At 43.1% G+C, this 21572-nt stretch overlaps 1 protein-coding gene across 2 annotated transcripts in view; it reads right to left on the reverse strand.

The window, feature by feature from the left end:
• Nucleotides 1-21572, reverse strand: part of Slc4a4 (solute carrier family 4 member 4) — a 321804-nt gene that overhangs the window by 271356 nt on the left and 28876 nt on the right. For both annotated transcript variants that reach the window (XM_051198120.1, XM_051198119.1), the window contains exon 2: nucleotides 6217-6290. In XM_051198120.1, coding sequence (XP_051054077.1) covers nucleotides 6217-6289 — 73 coding nt within the window. In that variant the 5' untranslated portion in view covers nucleotide 6290. The remainder of the gene's footprint in view (nucleotides 1-6216; nucleotides 6291-21572) is intronic.

Genomic DNA, 21572 nt, shown 5'->3' on the forward strand with positions numbered 1-21572 from the left:
ACACTATGCATTAGAACACCAGAGCATTATTATTATTTTCCAGGAGAAAACTTTGCAGGCTTTAACTGGCAATGGGCAAGCAGCTCACCCCAGGTACATATGCAATTTAATATGATTCTTCTTAGAAAATGAGACAATTTAATAAACTAAGGCTGAAGTACATGAGCAGTTTAACTATGAACATGAATTTTGTCGTATATTCAGAGCAAAGAAAAACAGAATGAGTCCAAAAGAAAAAGACACTAGTTCTCAGGAAATTTCACTTGATCACTCTGTCTTTACCTCTCCAAAAGAGAAAACAGTGGAGAAGCACAGCGAAGTGATCAAAGGCTGGGTACTGGGAGGAATGATTTGAGAAAACAAAACACTTTGGCCGATTAAAATCTCCAGAATGATGTCTATGTATGGCCATACCACCCAAACCACACTCAATCTTGTCTAGAACTCTGTGTGTGTGTGTGTGTGTGTGTGTGTGTGTGTGTGTGTGTGTGTGTGTGTGTTGTGTGTGCATGCGCATATCTGGTGTGTGGGTGTGTGTGCAAATGTGTGTGCACCAGTGTGTGTGCATTTGTGTGGGAATGCAGGTGCTCACAGGTCACAGGATACATTTGGAGGTCAGATGACAACTTCCATTGTCAGTCCTCATCTTCTACCTTGTTTGAGATGGGGTCTCTTTAAGGTTTGCCGCTATAGCTGGCCCAAGGGTTCCAACCTCTCAACTCACTGTAGGAACACTGTGACTGTAAGCACTTATCACCCCCAGTTCAGGGTTCTGGGGATTCAAACTCAGGTTCTCATGCTTGGACAGCAAGTTCTTTATCCTCTTTAATCAAAAGCATTCCTATTCTTGGAACCAGGTATATTCATAACATTGCTTTTGGATAATTATCAAATGGCATTTTTTACTGTTTCCATTTTATGGAGAAAGAAATCTGCACTCTACATTCTAATTGGCTTCTTTCACTGATGCAATGATTTGGCAACAGATTCAGTTTTGGAATTTTATTCTCCAACTGACGGTTAACCACTCTACCATAATGGCACCTGAATAAAACAAACAGTAGATATTCCCAAAGTAAATATAAAAAAGCACCTCACTAACATGCCCAGATAAAAAGTTTCGTCTAAGATAAAACTGTCCCCAGCATGTCATTTCAGAATATCTGAATCCTTGCAAAACATGAAGTACCAAGTCCAATTTGTTGAGGCTTATTGCCATAAAAGAATGTCAATACTTAGGGCAGGAAATGGCTTCAAGGGGTTTTAGTCAGTAACACATTACCAAAGAATCCTCAACAGAGGAAAACTCTGGGAAGATATGACGCCTGTTTCCGCTTTCAAAACACCGTGAAACCACATCAGATTTCCTCGCTGAGGACATATACAGATAAAGATTTCCTTCACCAACAGCAGGAGTCATCAGGCAACCATGGAGATAAGAGCTGTAGGCTTTAGGACCTCTAAGGAGTGTCTAGCTGAGTCCAAAAGAGAAAGACAAGAGGATTTGGAACACTCTGAAGAGGCTCATCCTGCTGAGGGTGGGGCCAAGCTGCTACTCAAGTATCAATTTTTACAGCTTACTGTGTTTCTTTAATGTTTTCCAACATGGGCAATGCATTGTTTCTGCTAAGAAGGCTTTTCCTTCGTCTTTGCCCAAGTGTTTCCTCTGTACACACTGTTTCTGAGCCATTAGAGTGAACAGCAGAGAAGAGGTCAGCACCATGCAACCGGACACTGAGGTCCAGACCTCAGAATAGCCCTAACCCCGACCTGGCCCCGCCCTTTCCATCCGATAGGTTTTCATTCACTCCTTCTCTGCAGCTACAGCTTTGAACTGTGTAATTATTAACAAATGTTTACCGGGCCCCACCTTTTTCTTTAGAACACTACCTTCCTGCAATGCACATGAATAGAGCATCGCAATATCCTCTAGTGAAAACTAGTTTAAGTCATTATGATTTCACATCTGGAAAATGTTGAGGTCGTGAAACCCAAAAAGACAAAAACCACCATTTCATCATTTTAGTCCCTCTATTTCCAAAACATAGAACAGGACAATAAGAGGGGTTCAGAGAAAGAAGCTTTAATGGCTATTCTTTCTTATCACTCCAAATATATAAGCATTGTAAAACTGAAAATGACCCTTGTAAAATCAAACAGGACACCAAGGGTCAGATAGAGACCTTATCATACCAGTCAACTTTAAGTACTGAGAACAAAACACTAACTAAAAATATAAGCAGAAATTTGAGAATGATGCAATTTTGCATGTGCTTTATTTAGTTCATATTCTACATTGATTTGTTCTAACAAGCATTTGGTGAGTGTGCACTCAGTCCCAAATGCTGCCCTACACATCCAAAATGTATTTCTATGAAAAGCCCTCATAATAAATTCTAGAATTTGCAACAATACTCTCTTTCTTAATGACCATCAGGGGGTGGGGGAACTTCTAGGATTATTCCAGCCTACCACAGGTGGAAGCACACTCCTGTTGGAACTCAGCTTTTAAAGTGGAGGGGGAATATCACAACATAGCCTTAACAGCTTTGAGAAAGCCCTGACCAAGCTCCAGAAGCATCGACATTTCAGACCATATTGTCCTGCCGTTCTTTATGTTTCCTGAGTTGCTAGTTGGATTCAAAGTTAAGGAGAGGCCCCTCCTCATGAAGTCAGAGCTGCCAAGGCCACTGGGGAGTTACCTAGGCCAGCAGAGCCAAGCGCCTTATCTCAAAGGATAAGGTGGAGTTTGCTCTTTTCCCCTATTGCGAAATATGAGAATATTAAGTAATCTGTTTATATCACACAGCTCCAAAATCCAAGCTGACTTTATTTTTTAAGACAGGGTCTTCAGGCTGCCCTTGAACTGATCCTCCTGCCTCAGCTTCCCAAGTTCTGGGATTGCACATACTCTGCAGGCTGTCCATACAATTTCCTCTGGGGGGCGAGGGTGGGGGTAGGGGTGGGGGTGGAGAACTACCTCAAACTTGGCTTAACTGACAAAACCTGGCAATTCCTCCTGTCTGTGTTTGAAATCAAACCCAAGTAGTTGTTTCCCATGGTCCAGGTTGTTCTGGCAACACCAGTTTACCATCTACTGACTAAAGTTCCACACAGAAGTGCCCAAGGATAAGCTTAGTTAGGCCTTTGGTTCAGAGCAGATATCCATGTGCAAATCACAGAACCCTTTCTACAAGTTCCTACACTTGGACTCAATATGAACTGCAAAGAAGCCACACACTGTGTAAGGTAACCAGTGAGGGAACAGCTTCTCAAGCTTCCATTTATTTTTCAAGATTAAAATTGGCACTGGGTTTCCTTTCCAGGATGCTCTATCTAAACCATTAACACACGCGGGACATTTTACGAAAATAAGGTTCAAGACTTTAAATATATGTGGCACAGATAAGTTCATTACTTAAACAAAAGATGACTCCTCTCCTGACTCACTCTATTCTCAGTAAATTTTGCAGCTGATGGTTCTCTATGAAGATTTTAGGAGGAGGATTAAGTGTTACGCCGCCCACTTGGAGTAAAGTTGAACAAGGTTAACTGGGGGCATGCTCTCAAGTCTCGGTCGTTGCAGTCCCAGAACATCATTAGAGCCAGGAGAGAACTGGAATCCTTCTGACCTGAGAAAACTGAGTCCAGGCATTCCAAGAACTATTTTCACTGTATGAACATGTCAAAGTAACTATAGCCAGTGGGCCTCGGTTATCAAAACTTAACAGAAATTACTAAAAAGCAAAGTTTTTAAAACTTACTTTTGCAGGGTGTGTTGTAATATATTTTAGTTGCTGTCACCTTAGCAGGAAAAGAAATAATTTGTGGGGTCAAAGGAAACATAACTGATGATTTGCAGAAAGATATCTGAGCTCCTTGCCCCTTGAACTCTCCATAAATGTCTACTTAAGTGTGTCAAAGACTCAGCTATTCAGGAAGTAACATCCTGTTCCCCATCAGTAATGCCTTTATCTATGAAATTACAAATATGAGATACACTCACAACCTTGAGAAATGTATCCCCATTTAAAAGTCGACCTACATCAGAAGTAGTGACAGCCATCATCCCTTTCCTCACTCAATCACAGGACCCACACATGTGCCATGAAACCTTGGTCAGTTTCAACTTCTTTGGACTCTTACCCAGAGCTGAGACTACATTTAAGTCCCCCAACTGTATTTGATGAAGCCAGCTGAGAGAGGAGAGGGCCAAGAGGATGGGTACTGAAGGAGAAAGAACTAGCTCATGGCTCCCAACCCTCCCTCTGCAGGTGTGTCTCCACTGAAGTCCACTCCAGCCACCATAAGCAATCACCATCCTGAAGGCCTAGGATTCAACAACAGACAACGTAACACACCTTGAAAGAAAAGGAATCAGATCTCACACCAGCCAACAGCACAAAAAAGTGACTGTGGTGTGGATGTCCTGTGAGAACAGGAAGCACAAGTTTCATTGTCATAAACCACCACATTTCCGGCACTGAACCAGGCACTTCTATGACCTACGGTGGCCTTTCTGCTTCTCTCCCAAAGAAAGCTGGCTACAGAATTATGTGTTATTTATATTATGATTTACACTATGATCAACAGATTAATTTTCTGCTTGAAAATCAAGGGAAATAATTCAGGAAATACCCTTCTTAGGCAAAGCTTTAAGAAACTGAGTGCACCACCTCCTACAAGACTATGCTGTTGATCCAAAGCACCTTCAGGTCTGGAGATTTACATCTCCTGAGAACTCAGTCGGGACCTCATTCCCAAACCAGAATGTGTGTACATCATACATTCCCATTCCCAAGGTATTTCCACTTTAATTGTTCTAAAACAATAGAATTCTCATCAAACCTACATTATTTCTTATGCTCTCACTGGATGGTTTTAGCTCCTCTTTTATGGTCAGGGATAACGACAGTGGCAGCAATGAAGCTTCAGCAATAAAGGAAACTTCTACTCTTTTGCCTTCCCCAACTTGGCCCTTTCCCAAAGTCACATTGCAAAAATGCAAGGAACCCATAAAACAATATAAAAGAAAATACTGTAGTTTCCGTTTTCCTAAGAAACTTAGGCATCAAATTCTTATTAGTCAGTCTTAAGTGCTTAAGTATGGGAAGCCAGGGGGTGGGGCAGAGGGGGCACCAACCTCCCAGAGGGCAGAAGAAACTCACTAAAGAAACCTGAGAAACAACCTAACAAGCACCACCCTGGAATGCTCCCACAGCACAGGAGCATGAACACCACTGACCTGGGGTTCCAGCTGCTTGAAGCATTGCTCCAAAGCACACAATATCCACCTTCTTCTTCTTGGCCTCACCATCCTTCTTGCCAAGGCTTGGGAGGGGGGGCACAAGCTACCCAAAGGGACCAGTCAGTCCACAGCCTCCAAAAGAGGGAACTGTCTCTCAAGTGACATCCACAGGAGAAAGTGGTCACATCGCTCATCTGTGAGTTTCCTTCAAGGCTATCTATAACCCTGACTGCCACATGAAATCTCATACTAAATACCAATAATAGACTATACATTTGTGACGCTTTCACATTGTTACTTCAGTAAATATTAATGAAGCCTTGCCTTCCCATTACCAATCAAGTAGCATTCCCCTGATGTTACTGGTAAGTCAGGAGGTGAGCAAAGGAAGCACAACACACTGAAATGTGTTGGCAGAGATAAAATAGAACTCTTCTTCGGTTTTAACAGGCACTGGAAACATTAAAGAGGTTCCTAGGAATTTTTAAAGCAAAAACATTTGTCTGTGTTTTCTGAACGAAGACTTGTCCATGACAACCATTTGCATCACCCTCAGCTTAGACCTGCTTTCCCTACAACAATAATTATCATTCTCTCCTTAGGCAACATCTGTTTCTCTCCACTGTAAGCTACCGAAAAAGGAATAGTAGAGGTGCTAACGAATTCATTTCTATAGATCTGGCAGCTCCCTGGAATCATCTAGTAAAATATTCATTTCTGGTGGAGAGGCAAAGCTAACACAAATAACACCTTTTTTAAAAAATGTCACAGGTAAGCCCTTGCTGACTTCAATTCTGAGGGTCCGATGAAGTTCTTAGAATTACTTCCCATAAACACAGAGATTAAAGACACTCCACCAGATTTGGTGTTTAACTTTGAAAAATGTAAGGTGTATGAAATATATGAATGCCATTATCTACAGAGTACCTGGACAAAAACACACACCTTCCCAGACCCAAAGGGCTCACCTTCTACTTCTTCTTCATCACATACGTGCTTAAGGAACGAAGCCCCTCTGTCCAAGACAGCTTCATCCTCCATCCTATAGTAATAGAAAAGAAAAAAAGAATGCTCAGACTTCTCCTGAAGTGAGCCACTTGAAGCAGCCCAGCTTCTGGGCAGGTTAACCTGCAAGCTGTTGTTCATGTTCGCAGGGCAGAGTTCCTCTTCCTCTGGTGGCTGTCACTCCTTCATGCAGCTCTTCTCATCTGGTGCTTGAGAATGTGCTGGCCCCACATAGCTTCAGTTCTAACCTTGAGAGGGCAGCCACATGGATAGGTGAGAGGAAATAATCCCAATCTTGTAGGCTGGATGTTGAGGGAGATTCTCCCTTTGGGGAGTTGCAGAAGGGAAAAATAGAGATGAGAGCAAAAGAAGAGGAAAAAAAATACCAAGAGAGGAAGTTTGGTGTGTCTGGAGTGTTCGTGATGATCGCTTGTGGAAATCCAGTTTCAGTGCTTAGCTCTTTAAACACCCACTGCACAAAATGTATACCCTCACAGGAGCACATGCACACCCACCCACACACACAGCGACAGGGAGTTAGGCTAATGCACAGTGGGAACCTAGCTTGCAGCCAGCCTCTTAATACCAGCCCAGTATTCCGTGTTGAGTGGCAAGCGTTGAGTCACATGTTGGCCTTACGGAAATCTGACATCTGAGGATTATCTGGCACCAGGGCCTCAGCAGTAGGCACATATACATGCCACCCATCCATTTACTTCCACACTCTGATCACGCGTCTCTCTGTGTGCTAGATGCACTGTTAACTCTCCTCTGAAGGGCACGAAGTTCTTCATTTTGTAACCACGTTATGCTGTCCTCCTGTCTCCTTACATAATAGAATCTACTCTGCAATTTCATATGCTAAATAAGACCTCAGAATCTATCCAAGGAACGACAGCGATTTTTTTTTTCCTTTTGCAGTCTCCTCCCGGTGCCAAACATGTTTCTAGTTTACAGAATGAGTGAAGCTTTATTCCCTTACTCTGTGGCTCCTTTCCATTACATTAACTTTCATATACAGAATTCCATAAACTCTATTTATAGGGGAAGCAGAAAGAAACCATGAACTGCTCAAATGCTGCCTGTATAGTACGGGTCTTGTAACAAAGAACTTTCTCTGGGGACAGCTGTTCTGTGTCATCCCATATATGAACCTTGCCAGAGAACCACATGTTCACTCTACATTCTAGTCATCCAATTGTATGCTCAAGCACCGGATACGGTTGAGTCTGTCTTCTGCATGATCTGTATTACTTATTCTGGTGCTTCGGGTATTTGCGATAGTCTAAGCAGAGGTGCACTGAATTCTGTTTTTCCCTTCAGACTTTAGGAATATATCTCCCTTACCAAGACATCACCTTTACATAAAAGATCAGAAGCAAAACCCAAAAATCTAATGTGACCACTTAATAGTTATGCCACTGGAAGCAGAGTACTTAACTCTTTTGAGCCACAGGGTTTGTTGTTTGGGGGGGGGGGTTATTTGTTTGTTTGTTGTTTTTTCCCTTGTATAAAATTAGAGTAATCATATCAATTTCACAGTAATTCAACACAATACTCTGATCTGAACTCTGCATTGATTGCTTTGAGATTTGTATGAGGTGCCAGATGTCAAAGCACTCAGGACCAAACTTAGCACACATTACGTTGTTTTATAAATGTGGTTCCCTAGACCAGCAAGGTATCTCAAGCAGGGTACCTCAGCAGGAGACAAGCAGAAGGGTGCTTGTCTCCAAGCCTGATGACCTGAGTTTGATCCCTAGAACCTACAGGATAGAAGGAAACAACTGACTCCACACATGTGCTGTGGCATACAGAGACAGAGACATAGAGAGAGAGAGAGAACACATATACACAAATAATAACATTCTACAATAAAAAAAAGGTTTCTCCCCGCCCCCTTTTACCAGCCCTGGCTAACAATATCATTAGGAAACGCATTACTAGTCTTCAGCCATACCACCCTGATGGCACCCCATCTCGTCTGATCTCACAAACTAAGCAGGGTTGGACCCGGCTGGGATGGGAAGAAATGTATGACTTTTGGACTCTTCAAGAGTCTTCTTTGGGGAGATATGAGCCTCGTACATGATGGGCTCACCCTGACACATGTCAGGATACGTTTCCTCTCTGCACTCAAACTAAATGTATAAAACGAGATTTGGACCAGCAGCAGGATTATAGTGGGAATGAAATACCTTAAAGGCTACAAAGTCAAGCCATTTGCCAATCTCCCTGAGCCTTGGGTTCCCAGGAAGATTAATGGATATAGCGTTACTCATATGTTCAGCAAATATCTAATTACTGCTTGCTATTTTCCAGTTACTCTTCAGAAGGAGGGGAACAAATGTACAAACAAGACAAAAAAGGTCCTTAAAAAAAAATTAACAATGAACACAGGGGCAAGATAACGTTGGAAAACAGAATGAGAGGTCTGCAGAAAGTAAAATCACAGGCGGGACTGTCTAGCATAGGGTGGTGCTGAGGAAGTGACTTGATTTGGGACAAAGTAGCTGGGTGAAAATGCAGAACAAGCAAGTGACAAGGCCCTCAGGTAGGGATGTTTAGCACCATCCGAGAACTGCTATAAGGTCTAGACAGCAAAGGGTCAACTATGCAGATGACACGCACGCATGGGAGAGAACTCTATTATGCAAGCCAGGAGGAGGAGTCAGAATTGAAGGTCTGAACCATTTCCCCTTTTCAAAGGATCGATCTACCTGTGCTGTGGAAAACAGAGGGTTAGGGAACAAGGGAAGTTCAAAAACTACCACAAGAACCAAGGGGATTGGGCAAGAAGTAGGTAGTTGAGAAAGCATGGAGCATTCCTTTTGCACACTTTAAGGTGGAAATGTGCATTTTGTGCATAAAAAGTCACTGATATGATCACAGCAGCCTGAATCTGGAACTAGGGACTTACAGCTGGTGTTATAATGTAGCAAAATTCATGCATCAAGCTGGAGCTGAAGTTATTACCAGATGCACTCATGCAGGAAGGAAGAATTGGTACAAGGGAATAGACCTGAGACCACCTGTTAAAACACACCAACACCCCCAAGTCAGGCAGTGAGGCAAGTATAAACTGGGTGTGGGTGACGTCAGGGAAGTCAGAGAGTCCAGACAACCCCACCTGAAAGCTGAAGAAGGCAGAGTTGGGGAAGCAAAGGCTGGATTTGGCAATATGGAGGTTGCAGTTGCTATAACCCAAGCTCTTAAAACAGGCCATGCTCAGTGTTGCATGGGGAGACAGGAACAGAGAAGGTGCTTGACCGTTCTGTTTTCTCTCTCCTACCTCCCTCCAGTGAGGAGGGGAGTAAATATGAGCGGAGTGTCTACCATGCAGCCTGCACACTTACAAGCACCAGGGATACACAATCACCTCCACCTTCTCAAGGGTTTCCCCTAGAGGTCAGGGAGCAGCTCAAAGTGCAAGGAGGCATTAGTTACCCAGCATTTGTACACACAGATAAGGATAACAGCTTAATGAGGAAAATTTCTTAAAACCGCTGAGAAGCACAACAAAATCCCAGAGTGCTGCCCTGCTGCACGTCCCCTAACTGCACCATGCCCTCAGAAAATAGAATAGTTTGTCCCTCATCTCTTCTCAGAACTGACCCCAGGTCAGTGAGCATGCCGAATTCGACACAATTAACTGTAGACTTCACTTTGTACCCTCTCACTCATTGGGCAAATCCTAAAATATTTTGTTGTCTCTTGATATATTTTCTAGAGAAAACATTTAGCCTTGCAATCTAAGCCTTTTCCAAAACTTCATGCCACAAGGAAAAGAAAGAAAGCCAGAGACGATTGGAAAGGAAGGTAGGAAAGTCAGTGCACAAGCCCTCTGGCCAAGTTGAGCAAACTGCCCAGCCTCCGTGTCTGAGTAGGGAGTGGGGGTCATGATTGGTGCATTCCTTGGCTCTTTGATGCATAGTTCACATTCCCTTCAAGACTATACATAGCAAGTCACCAGAACTTCGTTCTTTCGGATGGATCACACAGAGCGCCTGAAAACAGACCTCTTCTCTGCAGAAGGGGGGCAAGGGCAAAAGTGAAAGCATAAAATCTGGCAGCCCTTACTCTGCCCCAAGAGCAAGGTCATCCTGGAGAACTTGGCCTTCTACACAGACCACAGAGATTCCCCCCTTTTTCTATCTTTACATGACAAATATCAGTTCTTCAGTCTATGTCCTCTTAGCAGTTGCTAGCTATTATTAGTAAGACAGAGATACCATGTAAAGTGGCTGACCCAACCATTTTCCCCTCTATAAATCAGTTGGAAGAAATTAACTCATCCAGCCCCTAATCAGGCCCCCAAATCCAGCCTTTAAAAAATGTCCTTTGCACGTGCCCTGTATTTTTACTGAAAATGAGCAGGAAGTGTGTCTCCATGCAGCCTCAGCACCGCTCACATCACCAGCATGAGGCAAAATTCAGAACAGATTTGGAAGCTCCTCACCAGCATCAGGGGTCAGACCAGTCATTGTAAAAAGCCACTTTGGGTCAATGCTGCCTTCCTTCAACCTGGGCTCTGATCAGAGAAGTTACACCCCTTCTATATAAGTCCAGACCCACAGTGGGGGTTTTCTTATTCTCCGTTATTCTGGGATAGCAAAATGATTTAGCTGGAACACATGTCAAATTGTCTGCCAAATGGGTGGGCTCTCACCAGCCGGTCCTAATCACTGAACAGGCCTGTGAGGGTGACTTAAGTCCGGCACGAGAAACATTTGTGCAGAACTGTCAGCCACTAGAGTACCCATCCACATTCCAGCCCTCTGAGATCCCACCCCCCCTGAGCCTGCGCCAACTGCCAACGTGCTCACCAACTAGTACTCACAGGGCAAGCAGCTGCCACTCAGCCAGTCAGCAAGTGGCAGGCCGCCAGCACACAAGTTGCAAGAGCACCAGCCTGCTAGTCACAGTGCTGTTAAAGGTTGAAGGTCTTCGGGTATGCTACCCTTTAGATTCTCCTCACTTGCCCTCCTGCCTCCCTCTACCATCCTTCCCTGCTGTGCCTCCCACGGTAGCAGTTCACTGGTCTCTATGGTAACAGCATCTGGTTTCAGAGCTAGAACTTCATCCAGCACAGTTCTCTCTTAGCCTGGGGCTTTTGCCAAGGGGTGCACTAGCAAAAAGGCTGCTGAGTTGCAGCCACCTGTTTCCTTGTCACCACAGGATGGCAACTCTGGTGCATGGAACAAACACTGTAAGTTCAGCATATAATCCACAGTACAGGGAAACCATTCTAGACCTTGTAGTCAGAGACCAAAAGCAACCCATATCCTTCATAGCCTGACCCAGGATGCTCAGAGATGAGTGTCATAGGGGACTTGTGACTGCTTCCAGAGATAGCACAGGCAGCAGGATGCCTCCAGTTGTCAACATGTCCAAACTAGAGTTTGACGTCACTGGTTCAATTTGTGCATGGAGCTTCAATTTTTATTAGTTAACCTTGTAGTTAAACTCATTCTAGTTGATCCTTGCCAGTTAGGTCTGTTTATGACATCCAATGAACCCCATCACCCCTGCTTTTATAAAAGCCTTCCTGTGCACAGCAAACATAAAACAGAGCAGTGCACACATGTCCTCGGGCACAGACATGTATAGAGAGTGGAAAAGTACTGGAAATGAAGACTTCTATTAGCCATCATCGCTGTTATGATAATGATGTATGCAGTGTTGTTGGGGAGCTTTACTTACAGACCAAAAGGTATTACAGTCTAAAATCTCAAAATTGGGCTTTCCCTGCCCTTTGGCTGGCCTAAGCCAGGTGAGAGGTAAAATGATGCACATCACAGCTTTCTACTTAGGAACTCAACAAAACACAACAACCAACCTAGCACCCAGAACTGTCCACTCCCACGTGCATTTATCACTTTTAAGAGGTGGAGAATCATTCTTATTAGACACTTCCTGCAAACATGACATTTTCTTTTGAGGTTTTTTTTTAACCAACTGCATTTTATTGATGCTTTTGTTGCTTTGCAAAATGTCTTGTCCATATCTGCAACGTGTACATAAAGAACAACATCTTATTGTCAGAGTCACAGGTGACAAGAGAGGAGACATCTCAGCATGGCAAAGTGCACTGCCATCTTTTGGCAACATGTGCTCACTACAGCAAGAGGACTATTAAGAGAAGGAAGAGGGAAAGTTGAAGCCATTCCCTTTCCCCTTCAAAAGTTCACAGAAGTCCCTGGGGTCCTAGCATCCCCACAGGAAGTGAGAGAGAACAACGCGGTCATTGGCTTAACTGTGCACAGTGCCGAAGCTCTGGACAGTTGTATTAGGAAGAGAGAGAGAGAGACAGAGACAGAGAGAGCGAGAGAGATCAACACAGCAAAATTGACAAGCACAATTGATGGCAGCCCTGCCTCCCAAAGATCTGCAGGCCACAAAAGAGTAAACGTCCATCCCAGTGCAGGAGTTCCCTGATCAGCTTGGTCATTGACACAGGCTGAGGGCCAGGGAAATGTAGCCCCATGTGAAATCAGATTCCAGGCTGAATAAAAAGTAAAACTGCAACCCCAAGCAGGATCATGGTGCGCACAGTTCTGGACTTATGAACAGCCTTAAAAGTTTCTTTGTACTTCTAAGCACTTATCCCAGAGAACTGAAAATGTATGTTCACACTGACGTGAATATTCATGGCAGTGTTATTCATAATAGCTAAAAAAAAACTAGAACTTGTCCAAGTGCCTTTCTATAGGCAAATGGTTAAAAAGCTATAGTCCATCCAAATCTGGAATGTGGCTTCACAGTAAGCATAGATGAGCCACTGAGTCACATGATAAGATGATGTGTCTCTAGGGGGTTATGCTGAGACAAAGAGACAGCTCCAAAGGCTACATGTTGTATAATTCATTCACATAATCTGGTCAGTGACAGATTATCTCTAGTAGTCAGTCCATGGGTAGCACTGATATGCCACAAATATGTCACACTGACATTTATAGTACTCTGTGACTTTATATACATTGACTTTGGATTTGTATATATTAACCTTAGATTCAGATGTCATACAGGTAGGGGCTCAAAAGCAGGGGTTTTTTGTTTTGTTTTGTTTTTCAGGACATACGGCTGGGAGTCAGCCACATAGCACCTGATCTGGTATAGCCTCTGCCCTGGTCACCTCTGACACACATAAATGACATCAGAAGAAGTGCTCCCCTCGTCTCTCTCACCAATATGGCAGCCAGACAGTTGACATTGTCCATCTTGACCTACACCCAGCTGGCAAGGTTGAGGCTGCTGGCATTTAAGTTCATAACAAGTTCCAGGCAATGTGCTAAGCATTATACATGTGTTACTTCAATGTGAACACTGTCACAGTGTGTCTGACTGACTTATACAGTGTTGAAGATCCTACCTGAAGGATTTTGATACCAGTAACAATATAGAAGCTGATATTAAGGACACGTAAGTTGTTCATATTTTAACCAGTTTAATATTAGACTTCTTATTTAGCATATCAAATAATGGTCTCATGATGACGTTTTCATACACATAGATTCCTATCCTTAGCTCTTACTCCCTTTCCCCCAGTGTAGTACTGACCAAGGCACGTAAATTTACCAAGACTGGGTTTACTTATAAAACAGGAACAACAGGGGTAGAAATAAAAACTGAATGAGTGCATGCCTCTTGACTCTCATATGTTTTCTACCATTTTTTAAAAATATGGCATGCCATTTGATCACTTCTGATAGGATTACCTTACTTTCTATTAGTTCTTTGACAACTTCTTACATGTTTTGATAATATTCACTGCCATTTCTTCCAACTCTTCCCAAATCCACCCTCTTCCCTACCACCCAATAATTTGTCATTTTTTTTCCATCCTATCAAGGCCAATATGAGTTGTTAAAATACTCTTGGATGTGTGCATGGCCTTCTATTGAAGTGTGGTTGTCTAATCAGGCACAACATTCTTAAAGGAAAAAAAAAATCTGACCCTCCTTCTCCCAGGATCTGACAATTGCCAATAGTGCCTTGGCTAAGGATACAGCCTCATATACAAATCCCCTGTGGTGCTGGGATGTGGTCTGGTCTGACTTAGGCTCACACCCAGTGTGAGTTCATATGTGCAGAGGCTCCGCTGCATGCAGAACACTGTTTCATCCAACCAGTTCTCCACAGCAATCCCTGAGCCTTTTTTTTCTTTTCTTTTTTTTTTTTTTTTTTTTTTTTTTTTTTTTTGGAGGGGGTGGGAGGGGTAGAGCGTGTATATTCCATTTAGGGCTGAACCTTCTTCAGCTGCTTATGTTCTATATCTTGGCCAGTTGTGTGTCTCTGTGTAACTTACCATCTGCTGCAAATGGACACTTGAAAATTGGTCATTCACGGGTCAAACCATAAGTCGTTAGGAGTTGGTTTAATACTGTGTTCATTGACCAGAGTGAAAGTAGTATGTTCTCGTTATCTATTAATTCAGTGACGTTGTAAACACTTACTCCTTGCCAAGTTCTATGCCTATGCCAAGCCCTGTAGAAAGTAAACTTAACTATCTAATTCAACCTTTCTAGAGGCCCACTTCATTGTTCATACACACATCTTATGCTGTGTGCTCTTGAGTGTATATTTCTACAAAGCCACATAGCATGCACCATTTCTGCCAATGCATGTGATGTCTTTGAGCACATTTGTCCCTTCTTAGGTCTTTTTTTATCCCCTCCTTCCTTTTTCTTCCCCCCTCCACATCTCTAATAGTCACTCTTTTGCTTTCACACCCATTCCCTACCTCTATTTCTACATAGGCACAAAAGTGGGAGATTCTTGTCATTGCAAGTCTGCCAGGTTTTCACTTAATGAGATCTCCAGCTCCAAGGATACTGCTGTAACTACTGTAGTTTTGTTCTGGTGGTAGATGGATACAACTCCACCATATATATGTGCTACATTTTCTTTATCCATTCATCTGTTGGTAAGCACCTAGGCTGAGTTTGTAACTTGACCATTTTGTACAGTGCAGCAGGAAATATGGCCACATAGATGCCCCAGCAGTTCACTTGTTTTGATGCATACGGGCATGCACCCAGAAGGTATAGAGCTGTATCAGGTAATAGTGATTTTTTTTATTTATTTTAAGGAATCTCTATATTGATTTTATAGTGGTTGGCTCAGGAGCTAATAATAGAAGCTGACAAATGAGATTGTATCAGATTAAAATCTTCTATACCACATGAAGCGACACACACTGCTAACCCAGTACCCATTTGAGAGGCTAAAAGAATAAGAATTTGGAGCCAGGCTAAGCTACATAATGAAATCCTGCCTCAAAACACAAATGTAAAGTGTCTAAGAAGCTTCTCTACACAAAAACTAAAAAAGTGTAAAGTAGATGGTAGAAACTCTTTGCACAGGGAATTAATATCCAACATATCTAAAGAACTCAAAAAACTACACACCCAAAGAACAAACAATTCAACCAATAAATAAACAAATGAACTGAACACTTTTCAAATGAAGCACAAATGACTAATAAATACATGAAAAAAAAACTTCAATATCATTAGCCATTAAGGAAATCCAAATCAAATTTACAGCCTTCCCACCTCACTTGAGTCAAAATGGCAATCCTCAATATGGAGAACTTTGGCAACTCCCCTGAAGAAGCAGAAAGCCACTGCAGGGTCTCAACAATGGTGATGTCCCCAAGCTGACAGCCTCCTTTACTCTCTGCAGTCCTGGCACTGCATAAGTATTTCCATTATGGTGCTGCCTGGACCTACTTAGACCTTCCAGGGCCTCAGCCTTTCAGCCTAGAGATTATAAGCAAATGTATGAATCAGCCTCCTTCCATGACACACCAAAAGCTAGGCCACAGCACTCTCAGCAATCCAAGAGTGTGCTGACACCTTAAAGAACTTTATCCCCTGGCTGTTATCTTGCTGGTGTGGTGTTATCTTGCTAATACTGGGAACAAGTGTCTCTGACTCTTTTACCTGCTCTCGGGACTCTTCCATACATTCATTGGGCTGCCTTGACCAGCCTTGATATGAGAGCTTTTACCTTGTCTTAGTGTATCCTGTTTTGTCCTGTTTGATTGTAGTCTCTTGAAGGTCTGCCTACTCTTTTCTAAGAGGGAGTGGACTTGTGGGAGGGGAAGCTGAGGAAAGCTGGGAGGAGTTGAGGAGGGGAAATTGTAGTTGGGATGTGTTGTACGAGAGAATTAAAATTATTTCCAATTAAAAGAAGAAGAAAAAAGAACAACTTTAGTCCAGACCTCAGCATCTTTACCTTAACTCCAACCCAGCGAAGGTGCCTGCCAGGAAGGGCAATCTGTACCACATGGTGTTAAACATTATTGTTACCATATCTCCCTCATTGTCTCTGAAGCGCAAGACTCAGGGAGGTACCTCTAAATCCTCACCTACCTGCATTTGTCCAAGCAATGTAATGCTTAGCATCTGAAGAAGCCAATGCCAACAATTAGCACATAGACATCATGGAAATACAATCTATTGCCATCTGTGGGTAAAATCAATATCTTAAATAGTAATAGATTATCTTTCAATTTCAATAGTGAGTTTTCGACATAAGTATTAGAGAACACAGGGCATATGAAAATTACAGATTCCATTGTTAGACCTGGCCAGATTGAAAGTGGGGGTTCCCTGGACTGACCTCCCTGTATAGGAATGGAATAAAGTTTTGTTTGGATCTAGTGGATAGAAAAGTGACCCATGCTGAAGGAGAGGCTCCTCCCACCAAAATATAAGTCTATCACTGCCAGAAAATAGAGAACACCTGTGAGAGGCAGCACCAAGCATGAAGTGTGGATTGTGATTTGCACAAATCAACTTCTGTACAAAGCTGGAGACAATCAAGAAAGTTTGAATATTAATTGGTACTGGCTGTTACTAAGGACCTGTTGATTATTAGGTGTGAGAGTAGCATTGGAAGATTATTGTTTTTCCCCACTTAATGATTGTGTGTGTGTGTGTGTGCGTGCGTGTGTGTGTGTATGTGTGTGTGTGATATATGTACGTGGGGGTGTGCATACACACATACCATACACTAGCATACCCATGCACACACATGAGGAGGCCAAGGGGAGGGTCTTAGATGTCTTTCTCCATGCTCCCTCTTTTTTTCTTTCTGTGCAGGATCTCTCATTGAATCTGAAGCTTGCTATTTTGGCTAGTCTGGCTGGTCAGTGAGCTCCCAAAATCCACCTGCCTCTACTCTCTAATCACATACACACACACACACACCACACACACACACACACACACACACACACACACACACACACACATCCATGCCTGCTTTAATGTTATTTCTTAGAAATGTGCACAGAAATAAAGATTAATTGGTGAAATGCTGCAAACTAGGACTTGCTTTAAAATGTTATGGGAAGTAAGGGAATGAGGCCAAACTGACCTCATGTAGGCACTGAGGGGTGAAACATACATGCATAGCTAAACCAGGGGTGGGATATACACAGATAGCTGAGGCAGGGGTGGGGCACACAGATAGCTAGGGGTGGGGATGGGATGTATATAGATAGCTAGGGGCAGGGGTGAGATGCACATAGACAGCGAGGGGCAGAGTAGGATGCACACGGGATATCTAGGTAGGGCTGGGATGTACATAGACAGCTAGGGGAAGGGTGGGGTGCACACAGACAGCTGGGGCAGGGGTGGGATGCACACAGACAGCTGGGGCAGGGGTGGGGTGCACACAGACAGCTGGGGCAGGGGTGGGGTGCACACAGACAGCTGGGGCAGGGGTGGGGTGCACACAGACAGCTGGGGCAGGGGTGGGATGCACACAGACAGCTGGGGCAGGGGTGGGATGCACACAGACAGCTGGGGCAGGGGTGGGGTGCACACAGACAGCTGGGGCAGGGGTGGGATGTACATAGATAGCTAGGGGAAGGGTGGGGTGCACACAGACAGCTGGGGCAGGGGTGGGATGCACACAGACAGCTGGGGCAGGGGTGAGATGTACATAGATAGGGGCAGGGGTAGGATGCAAATAGATAACTATAACATGAATAATAAAATCCCAGAGACAGATAATGGGGTTCAAGCTGAAGATCAGAGAAGCTAAGCCACAGAGAGCTCTCGCCGCTCAGACCAAAGGGGCGATCCACCACACCTCAGATTGCATCTCTAGACTACAGTGTTCCTCACTGCTCCTGAGACTGCACTGAGCTCCTGATATTCTCTCTTGTGCTGGGACTAACAGTGTGAGCTCTGTTTCTCTTTTACACTATTCACTCTCATGTAGCCCAGGGTGGCCTTGAATTCACAGAGATCCATTTGCCTCCTCCTGAGTCCTGGGATTAAAGGTGTGTGCCAGCTTCTATGGCTGTGGCTAGCTTTGCATTCTGATCTCCAGGAAAGCTTTATTAGATAACATAATCAATATATCACCTCAGATAGCTAGGGGCAAAAGTGGGGTATTGTACTGCTCTCTCCCTTCTAAATTTCAAGTATGAAACTTTCCAAAATAAATTATTTTGAAAAAATTCATACTTTTATATGTATGCTATACATACATATACATATGTATGTACTCATGTTTGGATATGTGGATATGCTGTACTTTGGTACTTGTACATAAGAAGGCCCAAGACTGAGATCAAGAATCATCTTCCCTTGCTTGCTGACCTTACTCAATGAGGCAAGATGTCACAGTCAAACCCAGAGCTCACTGATATCACTAGCAAGCTTGCTCTGGGGATCCCATCTCTACCTCCTCTGGATTGAATTACAGAAGGCCACCAAGCCCAACCTACTTTATTGTGGATTCTGGGGTTCTGAAATCCAGTACCCACAATTGACGGCCAAGTACTGAACTACTAAGCCATCTCCCCAGCCCTAATTTTGAAATTTTTAAAATCGTCCTATCCTTTAAGTCCAATTCATCACAAAAGAATGCATGAGCATAAATCATAACAAACGCACTTCGTTGTTACAAACATGGGTCTGTTCCCAAATAATTAAAAACTGTAAAACCTATTATGCCTATTAGGCATAATAAAGGAAAAGAAATATGATCTCAGCATCTTCATTCATGGCCTTTTTTCTATTGCCTCATAGCCAGACTATGTCTATGAATACTCGATTGGCTTTGGCATGCCTAATGCTTCCCAGCTGATGCAAAACAAAATGAAGTTTAGAAGGGCTAGCCAGATGGCTCAATGGTTATAGTCACTCAGAACCAAGCCTGATGACCTGAGTTTGAGCTCCAGTACCAATATGGTAGAAAAGAATAGAATCCTGCAAGTTGTCCTCTGACCTCTCTATATACACTCAATATGACAAGTACACACACATTCATATACACAAAAATATATAGACAAACAAATGTGTTTAAAAATTTTTAAACACACTTTGAACCATGATTCTTTGAAATGAAAGTCTAAGAGGCCTACGCTTCCAAGCAAAGATCACCTATATTTTATCTCCCTCATTTGAATTAAATTACATGGCACAGTCAGCAAGATAGCTCAGTGGGCTAAGGCACTTGCTACACAAGCCTGACTACTTGAGTTCACTCCCTAAAACCCATGTAAATGTAGATAAGAGAAATGAATCTTAAAAGTGTTCCTCAGACCTCCACACACATGCTATGGCACCTACATGCCAACACATGTGCATGTGAGAGTCATGCATGTGCATGAGCACATGTGTTTTCCCAAGCACACACAAGAACAAATAAATATTTAAAAAATAAAAACATATGGAAAATGCAACAGAGTGTACAAATGTTTACAGTACCAAACACCGAAGCACAAATAAACCCAATAGTGCTCACCAGAGCAAATGGTGAACCAGCGTGCAATCCACTCTGAATCATTGCAAATATCACACTGTACTTCAGCCAATACACAAGAGTACAAAAGACTTCCAGGCAACCAGTTGGAGTTCTTACAGACCAGCCAAGGAAGGTTTGTATGAACACTTAACCTATGGAAGCCAGAACCGGCTATGCAAGTCCACGATGGCTCTGGCAAAGACCAACAGCATGTTCTCAGTGACACCATATCTCCTTCTTACCGAGCACAGGAAACTGATTTTTTTTCCCCTGGAGGAATATTATTACAAGGGTTGGTTAGGCTCCAAAGTCAACTCATGAAACCCTACTTACTGCAATGTGGCCAAACTATAGTAATAATAATAATGACGATAAACTAAGCACTTCATATGAATTATTTAAACCTCACTACCAGTCCATGAAGATTAGTACTTCGTTTTACAGACTGAAATCTGACACTTAAGGATGGACACATACTGTTGAAATCACAAAGCTGCTAAGTAATGAGCACCTAACGATGCCAAGATCACTAATAAAAGCATGGTGCTAATACTGTTGTTTGGGGTACAGAAGTAAAATAGACTCATGTGAGTTTATAAGAAGCTGGAGCCATAGGCACCACTCCAACACTGGTTTCTAGGGGCAAACACATTTTGAGTTTCAAACAACTAATAAGTACATTGTGGTAGCATTCCAAAAATAGTGGGGAGCAGCAAGCACTGGGTAAGAAGATCTTCCAAATAATGGGACCTACTCAATAAAAACCAGCACTGCTTCTAATAAACACTCCAAAACAAAACCAACCACAGTCCACAGAGGAAACCTGCTCTAAGAAGGAATTATATACACAGGCCATCCAAGGTAGCCATTTGCACTCACTTTTCTTTTATCTCAAATATCATTATCTGGGTGAACACAGTCATCTAAAAACCACAGTAAAGTCTCCCTTGGGTCAGAAAGAACTCTTCAGCGTTGTGACTTTGCCTTTCTGGAGTGCTGGGATGCATTGTGAACTATTACCAAGTTGAATCCATTTTACAAGCCTCAACAATGGAAAAACTATTTCTTCACATTAATATCAGAGGAAAACGCCCTTTCCCAAGAAAGACAGTTTACTTTCCCTCCAATCTCCATTTGCTTGAACTTTCACACTCCTGCCAGCTTCCTACCTGCAACCCAGCTGCCAAGGATCAGGAGCCCAGAGCTCAGTGGAGACTGGTCTGACTCCTGCCTTCCTGCCTGCACTCCCAGTTCCAGAAAGCTCCAGCTGGGCACGTCTAAAGGTTGCTCACACCAAATGGAAGTGCTCTACCCATTTCTCTTAAACTTGCATGATCTATTCTGCTTAGAGTTCTCTCTGAAAGGCTGGCATGTAGCAAGCATCCACTCCCAAAGCTGTACACATGTCACTCTGTTAGTAACCAAATCAATTATGGCTTCATTAGACTATTGATTTGCAGCATTTTGATATGAGGGCTGACATCTCATTCGTTAGTAGAAATATCCTGTTATTCCATCACAGTAAGAAAGAACCAAGCCACTTGAA

This window comes from Phodopus roborovskii, unplaced genomic scaffold, assembly GCF_943737965.1.
Source record: "Phodopus roborovskii unplaced genomic scaffold, PHOROB, whole genome shotgun sequence".
Taxonomy (NCBI): domain Eukaryota; kingdom Metazoa; phylum Chordata; class Mammalia; order Rodentia; family Cricetidae; genus Phodopus; species Phodopus roborovskii.